General features: G+C 39.7%; 3 protein-coding genes across 9 annotated transcripts; 1 reads left to right on the forward strand and 2 right to left on the reverse strand.

Annotated features, from left to right (window-relative positions):
- Nucleotides 1–1,628: 1,628 nt before the first annotated feature.
- Nucleotides 1,629–12,080, reverse strand: LOC121889129 (membrane-anchored junction protein). Of its 5 annotated transcripts, none has more exons than XM_042400838.1 (10): nucleotides 11,995–12,080; nucleotides 11,524–11,631; nucleotides 10,434–10,479; nucleotides 10,207–10,282; nucleotides 9,782–9,892; nucleotides 8,849–8,877; nucleotides 8,497–8,636; nucleotides 4,728–4,791; nucleotides 2,518–2,723; nucleotides 1,629–1,998 (listed from the first exon to the last, which is right to left on the reverse strand). In XM_042400838.1, the coding sequence occupies exons 1-10, from the start codon at nucleotides 12,063–12,065 to the stop codon at nucleotides 1,959–1,961; spliced, it is 891 nt and encodes a 296-aa protein (XP_042256772.1). In that variant the 5' UTR covers nucleotides 12,066–12,080; the 3' UTR covers nucleotides 1,629–1,958. The 5 variants fall into 5 exon arrangements, with proteins under 5 accessions (XP_042256772.1, XP_042256771.1, XP_042256773.1 ...); XM_042400837.1 differs by having other exon boundaries at nucleotides 4,728–4,794; XM_042400839.1 differs by lacking the exon at nucleotides 11,995–12,080 and adding an exon at nucleotides 11,900–11,988 and having other exon boundaries at nucleotides 4,728–4,794.
- A 53-nt stretch (nucleotides 12,081–12,133) lies between these two features.
- zgc:101765 (uncharacterized protein LOC450036 homolog) lies at nucleotides 12,134–14,311 on the forward strand. 2 transcript variants are annotated; one of them, XM_042400842.1, is made up of 6 exons: nucleotides 12,134–12,230; nucleotides 12,380–12,692; nucleotides 13,011–13,156; nucleotides 13,368–13,507; nucleotides 13,595–13,753; nucleotides 13,842–14,311. In XM_042400842.1, exons 2-6 carry the CDS (start codon nucleotides 12,445–12,447, stop codon nucleotides 14,019–14,021), a joined length of 873 nt encoding a protein of 290 aa, XP_042256776.1. In that variant the 5' UTR covers nucleotides 12,134–12,230; nucleotides 12,380–12,444; the 3' UTR covers nucleotides 14,022–14,311. The 2 variants fall into 2 exon arrangements, with proteins under 2 accessions (XP_042256776.1, XP_042256777.1); XM_042400843.1 differs by having other exon boundaries at nucleotides 12,139–12,230; nucleotides 12,401–12,692.
- A 2,880-nt stretch (nucleotides 14,312–17,191) lies between these two features.
- Nucleotides 17,192–20,466, reverse strand: badb (BCL2 associated agonist of cell death b). Of its 2 annotated transcripts, none has more exons than XM_042400844.1 (4): nucleotides 20,294–20,466; nucleotides 19,425–19,577; nucleotides 17,992–18,212; nucleotides 17,192–17,770 (listed from the first exon to the last, which is right to left on the reverse strand). In XM_042400844.1, the coding sequence occupies exons 2-4, from the start codon at nucleotides 19,567–19,569 to the stop codon at nucleotides 17,633–17,635; spliced, it is 504 nt and encodes a 167-aa protein (XP_042256778.1). In that variant the 5' UTR covers nucleotides 19,570–19,577; nucleotides 20,294–20,466; the 3' UTR covers nucleotides 17,192–17,632. The 2 variants fall into 2 exon arrangements, with proteins under 2 accessions (XP_042256778.1, XP_042256779.1); XM_042400845.1 differs by lacking the exon at nucleotides 20,294–20,466 and adding an exon at nucleotides 20,144–20,204.
- Between the last annotated feature and the right edge of the window lie 3,312 nt (nucleotides 20,467–23,778).

A 23,778-nucleotide genomic window follows, 5' to 3' on the forward strand; every position in this document is an offset into this window, starting at 1 on the left:
TATCATCTTATGGCCCCTCTACCCCAAACATTCCCAATCTAGTTATGTCAATGGAAAACGGAATGTGTGACACCATCACCTAAACCCCCACCTACACACACACACAAACACACAAAACTATTAGTGTATTGACTGTGAATTTGCACGGACGGCCGCAGTGTGTGTTTCTTCTGATTCCATGCCAACCAGAGAGAGAGAGACAGAGAGAGAGACTATTCATCTGAATGGCCACCAGCCCCTCGTCAGATGGGACAGACGTGAATGAACTTTGTTAAACTGGCGACTCTCTTATACTTAAAATGCACACACACACACACAGATACACACAGACACACACATTTCTCCAGTGTGACTCAGCGGGGTGACTGATGTTTGTATCGCTCAGTGGCCCCGTCATTCTCGGCTGCCTTGGAAACCGTGGCGTCTTGAATAACTATAATATCATTAATGTGTCCGCTTCCACTTCTGCCCTGTTATTTTAACATCAGTGTGTATGTGTGTGTATTTCTACGTGTGTGTGTGTGTTTGTGAGACTATATGATGTGTATGTGTGTGTAAAACTGAATGTATGTTACTATGGTGTATGTGTGTGTAGTAGCGTATGAGATGTGTATATTCATATACTTGTGTCTGTTATGTGAAGTACTCTATGTGTGTGTATCATTATGTCTGAAAGGATATTGTGTGTGTAAGATAAATTATGTGTGTGTTATTTTGTGCTCTATGACAATATAAGGAGAGGATTAGGCAAAGTTTTCCTGTTTCTAAGATGATGTTTCAGTCCAGTTGACCCATTTACCCCATATATAAACACATACATGAAGCATGGACACGTGCATGCATGCAGGCACACACACACCCACACCCCCACACACACACACGCACACACACGTCCCTTTGTTAAAATGAATCAATTAACACATTTGGTTGTTTTTGTTTTGTGTGTACGTGATCATCTAAAGTCTTTAAAATGCTTCGGATAATAAGACGTCTTCATCTGACACACTCACAACCGCACGGGTAGAACATTTAACTAATTTAGATTGACAGGAAAGTGGAGTTGATACTCACTGAAGCTCAAGGTGTGCACTTATGTGGACACACACTCAATACACACACACACACACACACAAACAGAGGAGTGGAAATATTAAGAAAGAGCCGGCATTGTCTCCATCAATTACCAGAATAAAGCCTCGGAATGTGTTCCTGTGAACTCATTTGACAGTCTGCACGCTGAGGAAACCTGAAACCACTAGTTTCTTATTCACATTTCACATAATATAAATCCATAAACTGCATTAAACTGCATTTTCATTGTATTAAAATAGAAAAAAAAAACACGATCAGGGCAGAAGCTCGCATAGTGTGATTATAAGATTGATTAAAGTAGATGCAAGAGAAAATAATACCCACATCTATGGAGTAATAGAAGACGCAGAAGGGAGATCAGTCTCTGATTCTGTATTTGGTAAAAAGGGAACTAAAGGACACTATAAAAACCAAAAACCAAAGATACAACCATCCAGTATACGGACGTTGATACTGTTCCAGTAAGCAAGCCAACAGCAATCATAATAGAACGATATAATGACTTAAAATCACAAAAACAACCATGAACAGAATAGTAAAGAAAAGAGTAATAATATTTATTTGCCTGTTGACGACGCTACAAACAGAAAGATGGACTGATGGACTGAAGCAACAGGGCATATTTAAGAAAATAAAAAAAATACAAAAAATCTCTCTATTGAAAAGTCTAACATGTATGACAAGAGAATAATAGGAGAAAATTTCAGAAAAACACAAAAAAGATGATCAAATGAGGATGAATGAATAAGAAAATGAACAGTCTATGAAATCTTGTTTCTGGAGAAACCAAAACACTCGCTCGGAGCAGAATTTTAACCAAACAAACCCAGAGAGGAGTAAAACCTCCTGTCTCTCTGCGACAGCTCTCAGAGGTCTCTGAAGAACAAGGAGAAGGGGAAGATATGGCTGCAAAGAGAAAGACAGGTTCTAGTGGACAAACTGCACACTTGGTTAATGCTACTGTATGTCCATATGGCTGCTCTTTACTACCTTAAAAACACAACATTTGTAAGATTGTTTGGCACGTTCTTTCAAAGTGGAGTTACTTTTGATGTGCCTGGGGACATCTGGCGTCTAAGCTTGTCTCAACAGACATTGCACAGGGATATTGTGATTTCTACTCATCAAAGTTGGATTTCCCCCAATCCATTTTAATCTTTGACAACTTTTTTTCTTGCAGATCTGCAGCACTAATCAGCTTTTGTTGCTCCTGTGTAAAAGTCAATCAAATATTCTGTAATATCAATCATCTCCACAGGTCTGACTCATATCCTTGCAGATTTCCTGATCTGCTATTATGTTAACTGTCAGTTTTGGCCCGTAGCATGCGATAGACAAACTATTTAAACATTCAGTATTTGCTGGCTACTCTAGTGGAAGTTCTCTAGTGTAGCTGCTCACTGACCACTGTGCTGTTATACCAACCTGGCCAGTCGAGTCAGAATTCCTGGCCTCCCAGGTGACCTGGGGACAGAGTCTACATTTTCTCCCTCTTCATCGCCCTCCTCCTCTTCCTCCTCCTCCTCCTCCTCCATGTCCTCTGTTGTCCCAGGAGGCACTTCTCCTGAACTTCCCCTGAACGTGTTGACACCTGATTCTTCTTGGGGTTCAGCAAACCCTTTGGTCCCTTTCTGTAGAAGAGGATTGAGAAATTGAAATAATAGTGAAACTGAGAGGAACTTTTTACAGAAATGCAAATTTAATTTGAGTTTTTGCTAACAACCCTGCATCCAAACAGCAATTGTCCAAAAGCTTAGCAACCGTAGCTAACTGGATACCCCATCTTGACGCGGTGTGTATGGGACTTGTAGTAAGAGCGATATTCTGTATATACAGGAGAGATTGGGCAGTCATGTCTTTTTTACTGTCTTTCCAAAACCAAAAATTCAAGAGCAGAATAAATTAAAAAATGTTTATCTGCTGTATTGTAAGCCACTAATGTTAGCAAGTCCGGCTAACTAGCTTACCACCTATAGTAGTAGCTAGCAATTACTTCCAAGGTGAAGAATTAGCATATCATTAGCTAACTATGTTATTATTTTACAGATTAGCCCTGTTCATAATTTACCAATCCTCTGCGTGGTAACTAGTGTAGCAACAGTCCCGAATGCTGCATCAGAGTTTGGGGTAATGTTACAAGGCACCGAGTTAGCATGACATTATGTATATCAAATGTATATTTAAGGCCGTTTTGCAGGATTCTCAATGTCACATGAGTCAGCGAAAAACATTAAAACTCAACTGGAGAGAGTAAATGTTAGTTAGCTAGGTAGGTGGCTACAGCTAATTAGATCTGCGGACAAACGCTGTCATTTAGTCTGTAAAATCAACGGTCGCTAACAAAAAATCAGAAGCCTGCTTTTGTCTACTTCTGTCTGAAATTGAGAGCCCATTGCTTAAAAAACCCACACATTTTGAGAGGTAAATCTGCTGTCTTTATTACCGTGAATTAAACTGAATGAGCTTGAATTTAAATGTACAGTATATTTGAAAACCCAATATTTTCCCAAGTCTGTTTACTATTCTTCTGTTTTTTTGTGCAATAATCACATACCCTGAAAGATTAAGATTTCTTTATTGTCATTTCTTAGCACTCACATACATTGAAACAAAATTTGTCCCCTGCATTTGACCCATCCTTTATACTAGGAGCAGCCGCGGTGCAGTGCCTTGGGACCAACTCAAGTTCTTTTCCCATGCCTTGGTCAGGGGCACTGACAGGAGTAACCCCAACATACATGTCAAACATACATATCTTTGATGGTGGGAGGAAACCCATGCAGACACGGGGAGGACATGCAAACTCCACACAGAAAGGACCTGGGACGGCTGGGGTTTCAACCCAGGACCTTCTTGCTGTGAGGCTCACCACTGAACCACCTTGAGATCACCACAGTGTTCAAACCTAATCCTTTTTAAAGCTTTGTAGCCTTGTTAATGGCACTTCCCTCTCAGTAAAGAAAATAAATAACTCGCTGGGCTGACATAATTAGTTTAAATCATTTTTTCCACTTGAAACAAATGTGTGTGTGTGTGTGTGTGTGTGTGTGTGTGTGTGTGTGTGTGTGTGTGTGTGTGTGTGTATGGGGTGGGGGGGTGGGGGTGGGGGTGGGGGCACAGCTAGAGAAGGGAAGATAGAAAAAAAGTCAAAGTGGACAAGTATACAAAAAAAGAACAGGGTCAGATGACATGAAAGGCCATGGACAAGAAGAGCACTGGGTGGAGGGTAATTTTGGGACTTTGTTGCTAATCAAACTGAAGCACATCACCAGAAACACACACTCTTCTACATACACACAATTGCACTGAAACACGTACACTCTCTGTCTGATGTAATGCTATTATTAACCTTAATCACACTTGTTATCCTACCTGTCTGCACTAATGTTAGCCTGGGGCTGCAATAAAGACAGAGATGCTACGAGTGTGTGTTTATATATGTGGTAGAGAGGAAACAAGAGAGTGTTGTAAGATGGAAACTAAAAGATGAATTGTCAAGTCATTCTAAACAACGATGGGAAAATGAAATCACCTGTCTTTTTTTATTTGACATTTAAGAGTGTGACAAATCAGTTCACCAGTTAAATGTGATGAGTAAAAGATTGAACTTGATGAATGAATAAAAAAAGAATCACCTTGTCAGTATGTCCTGGATCTTCCTTGACTTTTCCCTCTGCATGTGGATTGTCCATGTGAGCCCTGCTGTTAGAGAGAAAAATTTCTTTTGAAAGCAGTGACTGTCACATAAAACTCAAAAGCTCTATATAAGTTAAATATTCAAGCAACTTTCCTTTTTATTTTAAAATAAAGTTTTGTTACTGATTTTATAGTTATGTAGTGATCATCAGAATTAGAATATACCACATGTAGTCCTATTTATCTGGATTCTTAGACTGATTTGAGACTTAATATGTAAAAATTACATAAAATGAACAAGGTTACTCTGTTGTAAATGAAAACTTGTTTTTTATTGGTAAAGAATGAAGGGAGAAAGACAATCCAAATCTTTGCAATTAGGTTTTCTTTCTAAATTTTGCTCCATTTCATTTATACAATTTATTCAACTTGTATGTCAAACCAGTACTATAAAACAAATCTAGCTACTGTCAGTAAGAGTGTAACCAATTTTGGCATTATAAAATTAGATATGCACCATCTCAGATATTCAAAAGCGTTGACAGACCGAAGGCATTCAATAGACCTACAGTAGCTTAGCTTAAATATCACTGAATTCATTTACTGAAACAAATACACACCAATGTGGCATTGACAAAGACACTGATGTTGCAGTCACTATATAAAAATACACATAATATCCCTTACCTTATTACAAGTATATAAGGTAATGACAATTTCAATTCTTTTGCCAAAGTCTGAGTCAAATACACCACAAAAAGTGCGACAAGCGTCATGGCTGCAGATAAGAATGAGACAAGGGTCTGCATTAAAGGAGCCCTGCCTTAAAGGGGCCATATTATGAAAAACTTTTTCAGTGCTTGTGTATATGTATTTGGGTCTCTGATGTGGCTACTAACATATAAAATGTAAAATAAGATCACCCAGTCAGTTTGGTGTGGGTTGGCCTGCTCTGTTTCAACAAGCCATTCAGATTTGATGCCCCTTCTTATGTCACATGGGGGCGAAGCTAGGCTAAACTAAGCTAAGGTGAAAAATTTGTACATTGCGGGGCTGGACCAGGGGACCAAGCCGCTGCTTGCCGACAGACGGGGAGGCCGGGAAGCAGAGTCCTGCGGCGCTGCTGCTGTTGTCTTGTCCTCTGGAGGAATAAACACCAGATTCTGCTCTGATCTGGAGCAGTTTACCGGCGGGAGGAGTTTTTTTAAAAAAAAAACTTTTGGGATTAAGTGGATTTATCTTCTCAACCTAGCCAGAGCTAACACCGGAGTTACACACCACCTCAGCTGCTGTCATCAGTAATAAACATCTTAAATTCCGGTGAGTTTATATAATTTATATAATTTTAAGTTACACAGTATATAGATATCTATATGTATAAACAATAACGTTGCTACCTTAATTATGCCTTAGGTGACATTATTTTGAGTGTGGATGGAGCAGCTACAATGTTAGCAAGTTGTTTGCTTGTCGTCTTCCAATTTGTCCTGAATTCAAGCTTTTTACAAATTAACATCACAATGTAGTTATTTCAGCATCCTTTTGATCCGTTTATTGCAATTAAAATCACAGCAAAATCTAAGTTTATTTACACTCAAACTGGCCATTCTGAACAGGGCTGTTTAGACAGGATGAGAAGGCAGCTGTGGTGCTTGATCCTTGTTGTATTTTGACCAAAGCATGTCAGATACATTTTATTAAGACCCCAGGGAACTGTGTTAACTTGTGGAAAAGGGGCATAATATGGCCCCTTTAAAGTAGAAAACATGGGAGGTGAAAGAGAAAGTGAACGAAGGACCTGAGCATACAGTTTGAGTTTACCATCATTAAAATATGCCAGACGTATATTTAAAATAATATTCTGCCTTTACATTTTGTCATTAACTGCACTACAGTCAATGACATTAAAGATGTATGGAAACAAAGAAAGTGCTGATGAGCAGAAAGTTGTCTATTTTTGTTAGTTCAACGTCCACACTTGTTCTTTGAAACTCAACTCAAACCCTAGAAACTTTTCTGTTCCCATTTTTCCAGCAGGTTTAACACAAAAACAAACCAGCTGTCTCTCCAGGGCATCATGTAGACACTAATACACAGTCACACACACACACACACACACAGATGAATGCCATCAATGATTCAGCAGTCTGTGGGAAGCTTCTAAGATTAGAAAGGACACTGCTGTCAGTGTGCACTGTATGCTTGATATATTTTTAAAAACACGTACAGTTAATTGTTTTTCTACAGCATGTGTATTCTTGTGTTTATGTGCGGTACCTTTATTAAGTATGTGTAAGTGTGATGGTCAGTGTGGTGAATGTAATGCAATGAGAGTTGCTCAATGAAACTTGTTTTCCTGTGAACTGATAATGATGCTTGAGGCCCTGCTGTTTGCAGGATGTTTACACAGTTTGTGCATCTGAGTGTGTTCCTCACGTTGAAACAACAGAGACAATTCTGTTTATATAAGTTAAATACAAGCTAATTGGAGGACAAAACCTTGTTTGTGTGTGTGTGGGGGTGCATTTTAAATAATCATTTAAGCCCCACTGATCTGACTGTCAGAGTGATTGAGGTGGCGCCCGTTCGCCTCTTGTCTGTTTCATAACTGCGAGATTCACTGGAGCGTATGAGTGTGTGTGTTCTTGTAAGACAAGATGTTGTCAGGATGGATGTCTATGAATGGGAAAACTTATCTTCACCTCTACAATACGTGCATACAAGTGTGTGCAAACGTGAGTGATCCTAGCGTGAACAAGTGATGCTTTTAATAGCAATAAAGACCATAAGGAATGAAGCTTTACAAATCAATTCAACCATCCTTAACTTTGTCAGTATAAACATGGTTGTTACTGCTCATTGTTTTAAAAAAAAAAAAAACTGACAATAATGCCTGTTTCACAGTCTTTTCATTAAGGCAGTGATGATACAAAGACACAGTTTTTTGTCATTCTTATATCACACATAGCTGAGAGAGAGGGGCTTTTTGTGTCCTCCTCTTTCCTTACCTTCAGCCTGTCCAGTTAGCAACCTCACACTTTTGTTGAATGTTGCATTTTTAGAGTACAAAGTAAGCAATATGGATAAAATGCTAAATAGTGTAATATGGTATCGTAATATTGATATATAGCATGCTATTGTACATTTTCTGGAAAAGTCGATGTAAAACTGATAAAATAACAAGATGAAAACATCTGTTTTTGAAGTTTTAATTTTTAAGAAAAATCACACAAAAATCTAAAATTGTCATGAAGCAGTCCTGCTCAGTGATTTGCAACTGTGCCCACAATGACCTAATAGACACAGAGATATTCAAATGATAGCTACAAGAGTATAAACAGGCAAAATCTCTGACAGTAGACAAATTTATATCACCCAACCCCAGATGAGAGAATAAGAATAACTCAGTTTAACTCATAACTGATTCAACTACCATAAGCATTGTGTTTTGATAACATATTTATGGATAGCCACCATATAGACAGACACACACTTGAAAACACAGACACAAACTAGGAGCCAGTGTGTTTTTGTATTAGCACAGGATGGATGTTTTGGAGCAAACGTGACGGTATTGTCATCCTGTAGCCCTGAAACTTTAATAAGGTTTTTGTTGAAATATATATAAACTTCTTAACTTACTTACTAAAATTTAGTTCAGTTTCATGGAACATTGTAAGAACCACAAATTTGTGTTTACTTACAGTCAAATGTGATAAACACAGACTAAATGTAGCTGAAGGCCACAGTAATACAGCAGACACTCACCCAAAAGTGGAACCCTTGCTCCCAGCCTCCATGTCCTTCATTAAGTCCTTTATTATAGCGTCCTCTAGTGGTGAATCTCTCCTACAGCGCTTTGACTGTGGCTGAGAAACAGATGGGACATGCTGCACTTCCTCTTTCTCCTAAAAAACATAAACTATGGTCATTATTTTGTGCTTCAACATGCATTCATACATAGGGGACATATACAGTACAGTGTATACAAGCTGTAGCTAAATATTAGGCACATCATACAATATGATGTACGAAACAATTTGATATGAAAACATAAACTATCCTGCCTGTATTCTCACTTAGTTTAATATGTATGCGTTATAATAGAAGATCAACTCACTGGGCTCAACTGATTCTCTGCTTGCTTTCCTGGAACAAGATAAATAAAACCACGTGAGACATCATCATGCCTGAACAGTATCTTATGTGAAGGGTCCTTTATGGCTGACCAGCACATCAGGCCTATGGAGCGTAAAATGCCCCAATACATAGCTTGATCTGTGTTCATAGAACTAACATGTTGATCTGTGACCTTCAATGAGACAGTATGTGTCAGTGTTCACAATTTCCTGTGACCACAACTTCATCTAAACATGTTTTCTTTTAGTGATTTGAGACAATAATCCATGCTTTTATCTCCTCTCACCTGTATTTTGGAGTCAGTCAGACCACCCTGTTGCACCTTCAACGGGTGCAAAATGCAGCCGCACGTCTGCTGACTAAATCTAAAAAATTGTGCCATATTACTCTGATGTTAATGTCACTGCACTGGTTACCAGTGAAATTAGGACTTGATTTTAAAATTTTACTGTTCGTTCTTAAAGCTGTAAACGGGCTAGCTCCAACATATATCAGAGCTCCTCCCAGAGCTCTGAGGTCATCTGATAAGATGCTACTTTCAATTCCAAACAGTCGTTTGAGGTGTAAAGGTGACCATGCTTTTTCTGTGGCAGAGCCCAATTTGTGGAACAGCCTCCTTCTGCATGTTCGATCAGCTCCCACCATCAAATGTTTTAAATCAAGGCTAAATACCAACTTGTATTCTTCAGCTTTCTAGGTGTGTTTATGTGTTTTTGTCATTGTCTGTGTGTCATTCGTAACTGCTCTTTACATTTTATTTTCTCTTTGTGTAAAGCACTTTGGTCAACCACTGGTTGTTTTTAAACTGTGCCATATAAACTGACTTGACTCAAACAAGCACACTGAGTGAATAATGAACGGGTGCTGTACTGAGTGTACTGTGCTGTGTTAGCACATGTGCACTCATCCTCACCATCCTGCATGTTTTTCTCCAGGTAGAGGAGAAGAATAAACGGGTAGGCTCTCTGCTTTCCCTCACTGTGTTTGCACATCACCATAGACATTCCCTCCCACCGCTTCTTATCTGGTAGCCACAGTTAACAAAAAATAGTGAATACAGTGTACTGGTAGTCTAGTACATTTGAAAGTAGGTTATCAGTAGCTGTATTACTTGAGTGGTATTTAGTATTATAGTGATTCTAAGATACTGTATAGAGGCGTTACGTCCATCTGGATGACTTAGTGGACAGGAGACAAAGGTGAGATGTGTAAATACTGTTGTGTAAGGCTGGAAGTGTGATGAAGGGAATATATGGAGGATATGAAAAAGGAATGATGGGATAATTGGATGGACAGACATGTGGATGAATAAACTGATGCAGTTTGAGTGAAGGATACATGGGAAGACATTGAAGTTGGTGCTAGAGAAGGGCTGGAGACTGTCCAGGTTGCCCAGAACAGTTCTGATAATTTCCTGAAAACAGAATAAGAGAAAGAAAGAATGAATAAATTCACTGTGAAAATAGATAATTAATTTCATAAAGAACAGATCGAATCATTGAGTCAACACAACAAACGTGAATACTGACAGACTGACTAGGACGGCAAGCAGGATCCATAATTACCTCCAGTTCTTGGTCGAAGCTGTGTCTTTCTATCACCTCCTCTCCACTGGTGAAATATGTTCAATGCATTACAATATGACACAACACACTAGTATTATTATTCAGTTGTAGCAGTTCCAGTTTTGGTAGCTTGTTTCAAATATAAAGCTGATTAAAATCAGTCAAAATCCTTGTCTGATGCAGCATTAAAAGGTTTTTGAGCTTGAAGACATTTGAGCTCAAAAATCAAACGGTAAGGAAAAGATAACACTGCTTATGCTGCTGAGTCTCCAGTGTCAAAAACATCTGGTATAGTTTAGATAAAAGTGTCTTCTTTAGTCACGAGGGTTTTCCAGGATGTGTTAGAACCTTTACTCTAAGATGTTGTCATTGAATAAAAGCTGTCAGATCCTGTGGGGGTTGGAATCCTTTTTTCTTTCTCAAGAAACGTTATCGAGTCAAGAAAAACTCACATCAGAACATGTAACAGTAGCCATTTTAGAGAACAGTATTGAACGAATAGAGTTGAAAAGAAGGAGGGGATCAATGTTTCCTCTCTTGCCTGAAGCCCAGATGTATCCCCAACTGCTTTTGCAATTGAGGAGCGTTTTGCAATGGTTTAAAGGACTGAATCTGGAGGAGAGAAGGGGAAAGGAAGAATGGCCTGTATTTGTTTGACTTAGTGATTTTGAGATTGCATGCAGTTTCGCTCTACTCTGAAGAAAATATGTGAAGAATGGCAGAAAGAGACTTACTCTTATGCCTGTAGTTGCTATCTTGGTCTCAAAATCATTTGTATTTCATCCTAAGCTTGCGATGCATGCTCATATATGGAAGGACATCACCAAGACTTGCAACTAGAGCTACTTTACACCCCACTACTTCGACTGAATCCCATCTCAAACTTGGGTTTTAAAATAGGGTTTAGTGGAAGTAGCAGGTCACTGTCTTCATGGTTTCTGCTCCCCTTTAGACTCAGCCTTGAGTTAAACCTGACTGTGCTCTCTTAGGGACCTTGCTCTAACCAAAGGGAAAACAACTGGAGCAAAAAGTAGACATTAGATAAACAGGGGGCTGTGGAGTAAGATGTAAATAGCTTTTTCTGTCTTGCCTGTAGCTGCTGCCTCCTCTGATCTTGAACTTGTAGATGTAACTACCTGCTTTGAAGAATCGAGTTTCAGGGAGAGGGAAAAGGAAGGCCTGTAGTGACATGGCTGACCTACAGTGGTCATAAAATAAACAGATTAACGAATGAATGAACTGATGAGGTGGTTGGTTCAATGAACAAGCATAATACATGAATTGTTTAGCTAGCTAGCTAGCTATCATGAACAACATTTCAGATGCAACCTAACCTCTGCCTTTACTCCTGTAATAAGTTTCAATATATACTATATTATACTATACTATACATATATATACTATACTATATAATAATATAACCTAGGCAACTACTGTCTCTCTTTCGCTCCCTCCCTCAAAAGTACCGTAATGTCTAGAGAAAATATGGAGCATGAAATTGCTCGGTCGTCCAGTAAACTAACTTCACCCTCCACCAAGACGTCAACAGTTAAAACCGCACCTATCAATCAAACGCTTGACCCGATCCTGATTTGCAGGATAGGGCGAATTCCCGCCTTCCGCTTCTTTCATTGGCTATATCGTCTTCCAATCAGCTGCGTCAGAGCAGGAGTCACTATGGTGACGGCGAAAACCGCCCAAACCAGTCACATGACTGTCAGCTGACCACGTGTGGCAGAAATGAGTAGCTGTAAACATTCCTGTAAGTTTAAGTATTCAGCTGAAAGGACCCAAAAGGTGAGATGAAAACAATTTAATATCTTTTACTGGCGACATAATGCTGTGAAGTTCCAACGTATTATACTATCATTGTAATGTACAAGCTGTCACATACCAATTTAAGTAACATCTTTGTAACAATGTTTGTACTTCATTGTGGCGTACAGCGTTTTAACACTGTACTGCAGACCACAGGCGGGGTACAAAAACAAATAAGTGCCTTTCAGTCCAGATGTCGTCCTCCTCTGCGAACCCTTCTGTCCTCCTAAATACGGGGGTTCAGATGCCTCTCCTGGGTTTGGGGACCTACAAACTGCGCGGTGCTGAGGATGTGTACAGAGCTGTGGATGCTTCCCTGGCTTGTGGTTATCGGGCCTTTGACAGCGCAGCCGTCTATCAGAATGAGGCTGACTTGGGCCGAGCCCTGAGGGAGCTGCTGCCCAAACATGGCCTGACCAGAGAGGATGTATTCATAACCAGGTATGTTTGATGTGTAAATGCTTTTCAAAAGAGCACGGCAGTAAAAAAAAAAAAAAAAAAAGCAGTAGTCTTGGGGATATCATGGTACATAAGACTACATAGGAGCACCAGCATTTTTACAAACAAGATAAACAAATTGCTGCAATATTTGTATTTTGACATGAAGCTAAATATACTCATTTGCTATACATTAAAATCCTTAAAGTGTTTTCTTTGTCTAACTGTTCTCGCTGATTTAAATGAACAAAGCATGCCTCTGTCTGCTTGGATGTCACACCGTCATCACAAGACCATTCATCTCTCTCTTCCTCTCTGCAGTAAGCTGGGCCCCAAAGATCAGGGTGAGAAGGCCATGGAGGGAGCCCTTCACAGCCTGTCTCAGCTGGACTTGGGCTACATCGACCTCTACCTGATCCACTGGCCTGGCACACAGGGACTGGTGGTGGCTGACCAACGCAACCCAGGTCAGGAGTTATGATCAAGTTGATTAAGTTTTTTAACTCTTGTTACTTTGCACTTTAAAACAAAGGTGTGAACGACATTTAACTTTTGAGAGCTGAAGAAAGTATAACTCTGTGCTTTGGGCTGGTGTATCGAGTCTCACATTCTGCCTCCTTGATGCAGTTGTACTTGAGTAACACTGATGATGAGGTCCTAATTAATATTTGATCCCAGGCAACCGAGCCAAGAGCTGGGCCACACTGGAGGAGCTGCATGCCCAGGGGAAGCTGAAGGCCATCGGGGTGTCCAACTACACACCGGCACACATGAGGGAATTGATGCAGAGTTGTAAGATTCCTCCTTCGTTGCTACAGGTATAACGCGCCAGAGCGAGAGTAGGATAGATAACGTGAAATACAAAATTGTACACAAACACACACACAAAAACATCTTTCCTTCAGGTGGAGTTCCACCCACGGCTGTGCCAGACCGAGCTGAGGAGTGTGTGTGAGGAGTATGGAGTGTGTTTCCAAGCCTACTCCTCATTGGGGAAAGGAGAGCTGGTCACTGACCCTGTGGTCATGGAGGTGGCAAAGAACTGTGAACGCACACCTGCACAGGTAAACACACACCCCCAGCAATTTTGATTTATGTCTTTTTAGGGGCCCACAAACAAAACACAGTTCAAGTTTTTTGTTCCCCCACCAGGTCCTGTTGCGCTGGGCGGTGCAGCAGGGCGTCCCAGTGCTCCCCAAGTCATCGCATCCAGACAGAATAAAGGACAACGCCAGGCTTTTTGACTTTACACTAAGCGACACAGACATGAAAAAACTGTCAGCTTTGGACTGTGGACACAGGTACTGCTGGGATCCCTCAGAGGTGGCCTGATATGCCACCAGTGGGACACACTTTGACTTCAATGATGCCTTTTCACTGCTTTTCTTCAGTTCTGGCTGTGATGAAGTGGTGGAAAACTAAGCTAATGTTTTGAGGACTTATATTAATTATATTAATATTCTGATAAAACTGACTGCTGAAGTAACATTTTAGACAGTATTGGCCATAAGTTGATATCTTAACTATGACTGATGTGCCATGACAAACTGGCAACCTTTCCACACAGTACTCATATGTTTGGGACCTCATGACTGAATAAAATCCTGTTGTTTACAAATCTATCCAAGTGTCACCAGTTTGAGACTTTTCCTTATAAATATGTTGCTTCATATTGTTCTTTCACCATGGTAGTAATAATAGGCCCTTTATGTTCTAGTCTTGCCATTCGAATTGTATGAATGACCTCAAATTTACAATGAAAAACTTAATGACATTTTTCAAAGCGTCCTCTGTATTTGAATATCTTAAAGAATGACACTCACTTTAAAACCACTCTTAAAATTATTTATTCAGGACAGCATATACCAGAAGTTTCACAGCTGTAGAGAAAATACATTTACAAAAGTCATTAAAAATGAAAAAAAAAAAGGAAATATTAAAACTCAATTTTCTCCACACACACTTCTCCAGATTCAAGTAATACCAAGGATGGTTGCAAAACTACAGATGCCCAGGCAGTTTTTTCCTCTGGGATGTGTTCACTGCCACAAATGCCTAAAAGTCAAAACCATTAATGGTTTCATGACCTCTTTTCTAGTCACTATCTGTTGTTTGTGGTATCATTTTTCTTACAGTTGTGACAGCAAATGCACCTCCATACTATTGCGCTTCTTCTTGAGCGTAATATGTGACAGCAAGCGGTAAAGTTTAAGGCGGTAATGCTGGCTATGTGGTGTTACATCACAGGTTACGGCATGTTCAGAACATGTTCAAGGCAGTTCATGACAATATTAAATTCCAGCTGATTTTCTTTTTTATTTTCCAGAGAGTAAAGCATTCATATCTGGCCACAGGCTCTCAACACCACAGACTTATTCTTTGCCAGCTGTACTCTTTGGGTCAAAGTACAGATACAGGAGTGACATTAAAATGTAAAACACAATTGTACAATTACAATTACTTAAAACACTTATTCTTGGCCTCCCTGTTAAAATCTGATTTCATAAAACTGTGGAGTCACTCCTTTTTGCTGGACACTTTACACTTATTAATTTAAAGGGTTACCAAAAATCTTTCAGCCAACTCATCTTACACAGTCAGGTTCATGCATATGTTACCAAACACATGGCAGACGTGGTTGAATCTAAGAAAAAGGTGGTGCCGTTCAGATTGTCTAGAATTCTCTCTTTCTGATTTGAAAAGCTGTGAAAGAAAAGATGGAATGAACTTGTAGTTCAAAGACAGTACAAATGCAGCCCATCAGCCTGCGCCTCACAACTCAACCCAACAAGTCGAGAGGAAGAGAATAAGACACGAGAAGAACAAATCTATTACCATTTCCAATAATCACATATTGATAAACAAGTCACATATAGCCCAATCATATTTACCAAGCTGTGTAGACGTGCTGATCTTAGTTTATAAAAGTGAATATGAATTTTGAGCAGTCGCCCTCCCCTGTGCAGTCAGTGCTAATAATCCCCCAAAAGCATGAATATAATGCGTAAATTGCAAATCTAGTAATAGATCAGCACGTCTAGATCAAAGGCTCGACAGAATAAGATTTAGTCACACCCCACTGTACTGTAGATGAGCCCACATTTAAACAAATTCACATCCCACCAGGACTGGAAACAAGCTCAAAAAGTAGTTTGCACCTGTGTTTAAATGTGACAAGTCTCTACATAAACCTTCTAAATGCACTGAGTGCTGAGTAAACGGGGCCTACGGCTAGTGTGTTGACTCCTTGTACAGCAGTTAATTCATCCCCACCAACGTCTTTAAATATGCACATAACATTTATCACAACAGCCATGGATTGTACACTGCCTATTGCTAGGTTGGCCACGCGTATAAAACAGCATGGTAACCCTGTAAAATAGGAACTTGTAAAATAAAAATTCTGGCCGAAAAACCACATTGCTTATAATCCCAACCCCTGTCATCTGATACAATATTAACAAAATATTTACACATAAAAATTCCAAAGTCTGTTTTATTTCTTCTTTTTTTTTTTTTGCTCATCCAAGGCTTTAAAAAGATAGATTCATATTGGTTTGTGCTTTTTATATGTATGTTTAATGTTAATTTTCTTCAGATATAATCTAAACCTGACATTTTACAAAAGATATTATTATTTCTGCATTATCAGAGATTGTCCTTGTACAAGATTGTTCTTTCTTTTGATAAATTTGAGATATAAAGCTGTTAATGATAGTCGAGTACAGTTGTTTGAGTGGTAGTGGATTGCGTGTGCCAGAACGGAAGCTGGATAAAGGCCCCATTTGAATACTTAAAGGACCACTGTGTAGGATTTCGTGGCGTCTAGTGGTGATGTTGCAACAAACTGAATAACCCTCCCACTTCCAAGTGCGTGGGGCAACCTTAGGTGGCCACAAAACTCAGGAAAAACACGAAAGGTCCTCTCTAGAGCCAGTGTTTGGTATGTCCGTTCTGGGCTACTGTAGTAACATGGCAATGCAACATGGCGGGCTCTGTGGAAGAGGACCTGCTCCTTATGTAGATATAAAGGGCTCATTATAAGTTAACGAGAACACAACGATTCTCATTTTCAGATGATTATACATACTTATGAATATTCTGCCGAGTCCGTCCCGTTAGATGCCACTAAATTCTACACATTGCACCTTTAATAAAAAAAAAAACCCTTCCTTTGCACATGTGTAGCTCTCCTCCGTGTGACTACTTTGGCACACACACACAGTTACAGTGATCTCCACAAGCTTGTGCAAGGAAAGCACAAACATTTGGAGCGAACCAAGCATTAGAAACACATGAGCATCGGTGATTTTCCTCAAGAAAATGAGGAGGGAAGGAATTTCTAAAAGCGTTCAAGGTGGCCTCCAACAGTCCGGAGTGTGATCTCAGCACATTAATCTCTCCATCTACAGTATATTGCATAGTGTTGATGTGAGAGACAGCTGAAATGGTAAGCATCTTTTAACTGAGTGTTCACCTCTAAAATCCCTTTCTATGTTATACTCTCATCTCCTTGCTCATCTATTTTTTTTTTTTTGTTAATCCGTTTTATGGGGTTCAGATACTAACAGTCTGTCCTCATGCCTGTCTGTCTTACCATTTCACAGTGGGCTGCCCAACAATATTGTTAACATCACAACCATCACAAATACAAAAATTTATTAGAATGTAGCTTACCAATGACATATAAAAAATGAGCGGGACACATCAAGCTCAGTGTTAATTACTGTTTGTCCCACTTTGCCATCTTCTTTGTGATCTTTCTCTCTCTCTCTTTTTTTTTTTTGATCACACCAACCTTCCTTCCTTCCGTCCCTACTCAGAGCAGGTCGATTTGTTCTCATCGGTTGTTCTCTTGGCTTTCCCCCATTCTTGTCATCTCATTTCCAACGATCTCTCAATCCTTCCAACCTTGTGTCGCTCTTTCCTCCTCTTTTCAGTGCCTACTCAGTGCGGTGAGTGTGGTTATCGTGGTGGCTGTTCTCTCCCTCCGTCTCTTGGTGACTGAATAGGTAGCTCCACCAGGTTTTAGAGTGGTGCATCTGTCTGGCCGAACCGGCGCTCTTCACCTTCCTCATCTCCTGTGGCACGATATAAAGTGAGGGACAAATTAAAAATGTTACATGTTGTTTTATCATCCATGTTTGTTGGATCAAAGCATCATATAGCCTGATCCTGGCATGATCTGAAATTTTTTTTATAGCCCAAACACATCCGTTATCAGTTCCCAAACCATGCCAAACACAACCACATAGCCCTTCATCTCTCTCTTGTTGTTTTTAATATCCATCCTCATTCTCACCCCTTTGTCTAACAGGCTGTCGAACTCGTCACTCATCCTCCGGAGCTGCCGGCCGTATTTCTTGGCTGCCCAGAGGGCAGGGGGAGCTGACTTGGACCGTCCCCGGAATGGAGCTCCCTCAGTTGGTGTACCAGCCTCATCTTCTCCTCTGGCCTGGAGCTCCTCGTCTCTGGAGACAGTGGAAGCGTGGGACTCTGAGTTCAGCCTGATTCGACCTGTCACTACATGGAAGAGAAGAGGGTGAGAGGGGGTTTGTGATGTTTCACAGGAAAAGGAACAGATCAGGATAAGAGGCAATAAGGGAATCAAGTAGGAATAGAGGGATATTGATGAGTAATGACTGGAACAAAGTGTTCAAAAAAAGGAAACTGTGGGGAAAAATACAAATAACACCCCTCTTTACTGCTTAAAGTAGAGCTAGTCTAAATGCAAAATCGATTAGCTAACATTTAAACTGTGCAATCTCATTTTAATTGCTTGTTTTGGCTGACTGACACTCCAGAATATAAATTCAACACATTCAATTTTTTGCTATCTTAAACAAATGAAAGCAGCAAAATATTAACATTTGAAAGAAACAGATTGAAAGAATTGACTATGAAAATACTAGCCCATTTATATTGTGTAGATCACTGATTGATTAAATGACTTTTTCAGCTCTAGCTAGACTCAAAGTCTGCAAAATGAGGCCTAAGAGATGACGCCAAGAAGAGTCAGAACAATGAAAAAAACAGATGGAAAAGTTTGAGAAACTGATGAATAAGTGCTGAGTCAGTCTGAAACATTGACAAACTATTTTGAGAGTAGGATTCATTATGCAACAGCTGCAATTACATAAAATGAAACAGGAGAAGAAACTGATAATACTTTTTTTTCTAAATAAACTGAAATGAGATTCAAGCTATCATTAATGACCACCAGCATTCAGGAGTTAGTGTTTTTATATATGTAGCGCTGCCATGATACATTTCAGCATATTATGACAACACACACCAACCTAAGTGTTGGATAACTTGAGCATGCATTTGTGGTTAACAACTGGTCAAGAAACACAACAAACAATGATTTTTCTTTCTGAAAAAAGGCTGCTGAGGGACAGTACAAGTATTGTATGCAATAAACGTCAGCACACAACGTATTCTGTAAGCCCTGATTGTTTAAAATGCTATTTAAAGATGAACCCGCGCATGAATGCCCCCAGGAATAGACAAAAAGTGAACCAAGTACTGAAGTTATTGCTTTGATTAGATGTATTTTGAATCGCATCTGGACCAGACTGTGCATAAGGGTGCTCAAGGATATTTAGGCAGGTAAGATGTTTGGGTGTGGTTAAAACCAGCATTGCTGAGGCATGTTCTGTGCTGTTATTGCCGATTTGGAAACCCTCCCCTTCTTCTAATTCCAATTTCCCATAAACCTTTGATGTTACCTACCTCCCGATCTTAGTTCAGGTAGGGTGAGGGTGTTGCCTTGAGTAACCTGCTGCGCTTGCCCAGATGATGATTGGTTGTTATCTCCTTCGTCTACCTCCTCGGAGGGCTCTGAGTCGCTGTCGGAAATAGTGAAGTTTGCAGCCATCGTGACATCTGAAGAAGGAGGGATCAATAAAAATGAGGAATGTTATTTTTAGATGGAATACCAGCGATGCAAAGCAAATTACTTTATGAACAGAGAGGGAAATATGTACACATACAGTAGAAACGCATACACAAATCAGCATTCAGTTGGTTACTATTAGTGTTGCCCAGCATTTGACCTGTCTGGCAAAACTAGAAAAACAGACACGTCGTCCAAACAAATGATGACCAAAACAACATTTGTTCCAATATATCTCTGTAATAAAGGAAATCCAGGTGCATGTAAGTGGTGATATAACAATTGTTCTAGCGTTTTACAGTCAAACACCACATTAGCTAATTATTCAAGAATCATAAAATGGCATCATCCATTGTATCCCTGATGCTGCTCCTATCTAACACACCCAGCAGGCTATCTATTTAGCTTTGCTGCCCTGATATTAGCCAGTCCAAAGGTATTCACTTTAACAACCGAGCAGATAACCGAGCTGTTTTGACAACACACACACACACACACACATTTCATATCATAAACGACTTATAGTTAGACTGTTTAATAACCAGTCAGCACACACAGCTCTCTCTCCGGCCAACACTCTCACTCGCTTGTTTTGTTGTTGTTGACTGAAGAGGACAAAAGAAACTTCCTACAGGGCGGAAGCTGGAGCGAGGCAATTGTAGCTGACAACGAATGGAGAAAAATGATTATGGTTAGGTTTCCTTACCCGAAATCTTTATAACGTGAGCCCGAAAAGTGCAAGCGTGTCTTTAGTTAGCCTCATACGGCCGCAGCTGTTGTTGTTGTTGTCGGTGTCTTCTCTTTTTACTGTACAATACAGTTTAGCTCCGCGTTCACCCAATCGCCGCGCGTCACTCCACCGCCGCTGCGCGCTGACGTCACTGTTGCGAGCTAGGACTGGGCTGGGGCTTTGTTTGTCTCACCGGCTTACCGTAATGAAAGTTATAGAGGCGCAGTTGGATTTTGGATGACCAGAAGTTAGACATCCCCTCCATACATGTTACATGTTTTAAAGGTGCAATATGTAAGAATTATATAAGAATTTTAGTTTAAAACATAAATAAATAACAACAGAATGTGACACAATAAAATAAGACCTTCCCTGACTTTCTCCGTTATCTATAACAACTTACGAACTGATTTTTGTGTAAACGGGTTGGGACAGTTTTGCTGGGAAAATCCAAAGGATGTGATGTTTACGTGTGCTCCCAAGTGCCTTGCCTCTCTCCCAGTGCCAACAGGGTGCAAAACTAGCTAACGTTAGTTTAGAAATGGATTGGACTGCTAAAGTCGAACCTGAGCTGGCTTTCTTCTGATTGGACAGGTAAGCTAACATTACTGCAAAGCATGTGAAATATATTGTGATACTGTGGTTTTAGCTGACTAATTTTAGAGCATGAGCAACAGGATGCTTACTGTAGCTCACTTAAGGGCCATCAGTGTCATTAATTAGAAGTAATTTCTGATTCTTACATATTGCACCTTTAAGATGTATATAAAATACCTACTTTCAATAATAACTTGTGACTGATATTTTTCCACCAAAATCTTGTTAAAATCCTTAAAATTACATCTACTCCTTCTCCCTCATCAAAAATTCCATTATCTATGACAATGCAAATATTTTTAATTTCAGAAGTTTAACTGCGGGACAAAAAATGTTCCCTTGTTCACTGAAAAGTCAATTCTCATATTATGTGCACTGGAGGCTTCAAGTTTCCACATCACACTTGTGTAAGTTGATTATTGGACCAGGGTTGGCTTCAAAATTATTTGTGATGTCACAAATCGTGCTCTTAGGCCTGCTCCTTAAAATTGGATTTTCAATGACCACAGAACATTTTTCCACTTTCGGCAGATGAACGAGAAAACAGCCTTCCAGTGTCAAACTCTGAGCTTCACTGTGCAGCAAGATGTATGTGCAAGTATCCAACTGAAGCAACAAGAAGAAAAACATATTTTTGAGTGGAGGGGGACTTTAAACAATTTCTATTTCTATTTCTACATGGGGCCTTGAAAGCTACAGGGTTACTGTGTGTCAATTGGTTGGCTAATTTGATTGAAAATAAGTACAAAAACTGTACACAATGCACAAAGAGCGGGATTAATAAAAGGTTTGTAGGCACCCAGCAGCTCAAATTTGACCCTGCAGCAGGTTCATTTGGCCCTGTCTATTTCAATTTCTGTAGCTTCTACTGGTATGGGATGTCAAATATGTCAACAAATCCCAACAACAGTCTAAACTGACAAAGATGCAGAAAGAAATTAGGAAATCAACTGTATATTAACAGTGCTACAGTGGTTGCCCCCTTTGTTCTATTGCCTCACTGGGCTTCCTTCCTTCCTTCCCTTCACAGACACATGCACACACACACACACACACACACATGCATACACAAGTGTGGATCCGTACAGTCGACGTCAGTTTCTGTTGACACAGAGCGATTGATAGCTGCACTGATATGAACACTTGTTGACATTCTTGTTCAGAATGGATTCTGACCTCCCACCTACAGTGCTCTGATTGGCTCGGTTGTTTTTCCAATTAAGGAAACAGTCGTCAACTGCCATTTTGTTTTCACTTCATTAATCAGTCTGACATTGTGTTCTTAGCATCACACACACACACACACACACAATGCAAAATGCAAAATGCAAAATGGGATTCAAATTTATTAACCAAGATCTTAATATATTAATAAATATTTGACAAAACCTCACCGCAAGATCAATTTAGTATCTGTTTTGGAGCTTTTGATCATATCATATAATCTTCCTTAGCAGAGTTGCCATGGGATTGTACAGTACCAGTCAAAAGTTTGGACACACCAATGAGAAAGTGTGACTGATACTGTTTACTGTATGTTTAAATTTCAGTTTTTGTCTGAGCACTTCAAGGGCTTCTTGTCCATGTGGGCTTAAAGGTTGAGTTTGACCTTTGAATCAGCTGTTGACAACATAAATAAATATGTAAACATTCATGCATACATACACACCATCCATAATATTAATATTTGCTGTCTGGGTTTGGTTTCTTTCTTTCTGAGAGAGATTTATAGAGTGTTTAAACATGCAGGCTAAAGGTGAATCAGAAGGAAATACACAGGGAGGGCAGCCGCAGTGTTACACAACAGTTATGGAAGATTTGCTTCTGACAGATGTTGAGTCTGATAGGAAGAGGGCGGGGCAAGTGTATACACATACACCGGCTGTTACTTTACATGACTGAGTAGGCATCCAATAAAGTAATAATGGATTTATATTTAGAAAGACATGTTAAACATTCACCAAACTGATAGTAAGAAGGAGGAAGGGAACCAAAACTGTGTTAAATCAGATCTTGGCTTCCTTTCTTTTTCCTTCCTGAGACATGAAAGAAGAGGACAGAAAGACAGAAATTCCCACTGAGCAGTTTGTTGTCATACCCTGTATGAGCAGCAGGTGGGGAGGTAGGACTACAAACGGATCTTCATGACTTTTCCTTAGCTGTGATCCTTTTCCATCTCACAGCTGCTTCTTCCCCGTCACAGCTTGTCAGTGACTTCTGGAAAAGAAAAAAAAAAAGGAAAAACCTCAAATATCTTGCTAAATTTCACTGACTACTCACTGACTGATGACTGTTATTACATCTATTGCAACATGTAAACATCCCATTAGGTCAGAATCAGAGTTACCCATGGAAATTGCGTCAAAAAACCCACATCAAAATACCAATTTCTCATTTCCTGAGAAGCTAAACTGTAGAAATAATGATTTGCTTAAGTGAAAAACACACATCCAAGCATGTTTCCTGTCCCTTATTGTGTGAAAACCTTACAATAGAGCGATACATGGGGTGTGTATGATACAGTATCCTCTTCTGACTGTCTCTTCACTTTGCTCTCCTCCACTTTCCTCACATCAACGCAGGAGAGTCAAGCATGTAATTATCTACCATTTATATGTAGAGCTGCCTCTATTCTACTCCTCTACGTCATTCTTTCCTCTGCATCTCTCACATTATGAGCCTCTTGTGAGGTTAGAAACAAAATTAGTCTGTTTTGCAAAGTCAGTAATAGACACTTGAGTAGGAGAAGCAAACTGTTTTTTTTTTTTGTTTTTTTGTGTAGAGACTGTGACAGGATTCAAGGCGATGTGATGCAGCTTCTTCTAATTCAGAACCGTTAGTGCATCCAAATAGAGTTATTTGAG

The sequence above is a fragment of the Thunnus maccoyii genome, chromosome 22, assembly GCF_910596095.1.
Source record: "Thunnus maccoyii chromosome 22, fThuMac1.1, whole genome shotgun sequence".
NCBI lineage: Eukaryota > Metazoa > Chordata > Actinopteri > Scombriformes > Scombridae > Thunnus > Thunnus maccoyii.

Excerpts from the sequence above, each read along its gene's own strand:
- LOC121889129 (XM_042400837.1), bottom strand. The coding sequence starts at position 12,065 with ATGAAAGAAGCGGAAGGCGGGAATTCGCCCTATCCTGCAAATCAGGAT. Across the intron at positions 9,893-10,206 it reads CAACTTCAATGTCTTCCCAT|ATAAGAAGCGGTGGGAGGGA; the intron begins GTATCCTTCACT and ends TGTGGCTACCAG. Across the intron at positions 8,637-8,848 it reads CAGAGAATCAGTTGAGCCCA|GAGAAAGAGGAAGTGCAGCA; the intron begins GTGAGTTGATCT and ends TATGTTTTTTAG.
- zgc:101765 (XM_042400842.1), top strand. The coding sequence starts at position 12,445 with ATGTCGTCCTCCTCTGCGAACCCTTCTGTCCTCCTAAATACGGGGGTT. Across the intron at positions 12,693-13,010 it reads GAGGATGTATTCATAACCAG|TAAGCTGGGCCCCAAAGATC; the intron begins GTATGTTTGATG and ends TCCTCTCTGCAG. Across the intron at positions 13,754-13,841 it reads GTGAACGCACACCTGCACAG|GTCCTGTTGCGCTGGGCGGT; the intron begins GTAAACACACAC and ends TTCCCCCACCAG.
- badb (XM_042400844.1), bottom strand. The coding sequence starts at position 19,569 with ATGGCTGCAAACTTCACTATTTCCGACAGCGACTCAGAGCCCTCCGAG. Across the intron at positions 18,213-19,424 it reads ACCTGAACTAAGATCGGGAG|TGACAGGTCGAATCAGGCTG; the intron begins GTAGGTAACATC and ends TCTTCCATGTAG. Across the intron at positions 17,771-17,991 it reads ACAGCCTGTTAGACAAAGGG|GAGATGAGGAAGGTGAAGAG; the intron begins GTGAGAATGAGG and ends ATCGTGCCACAG.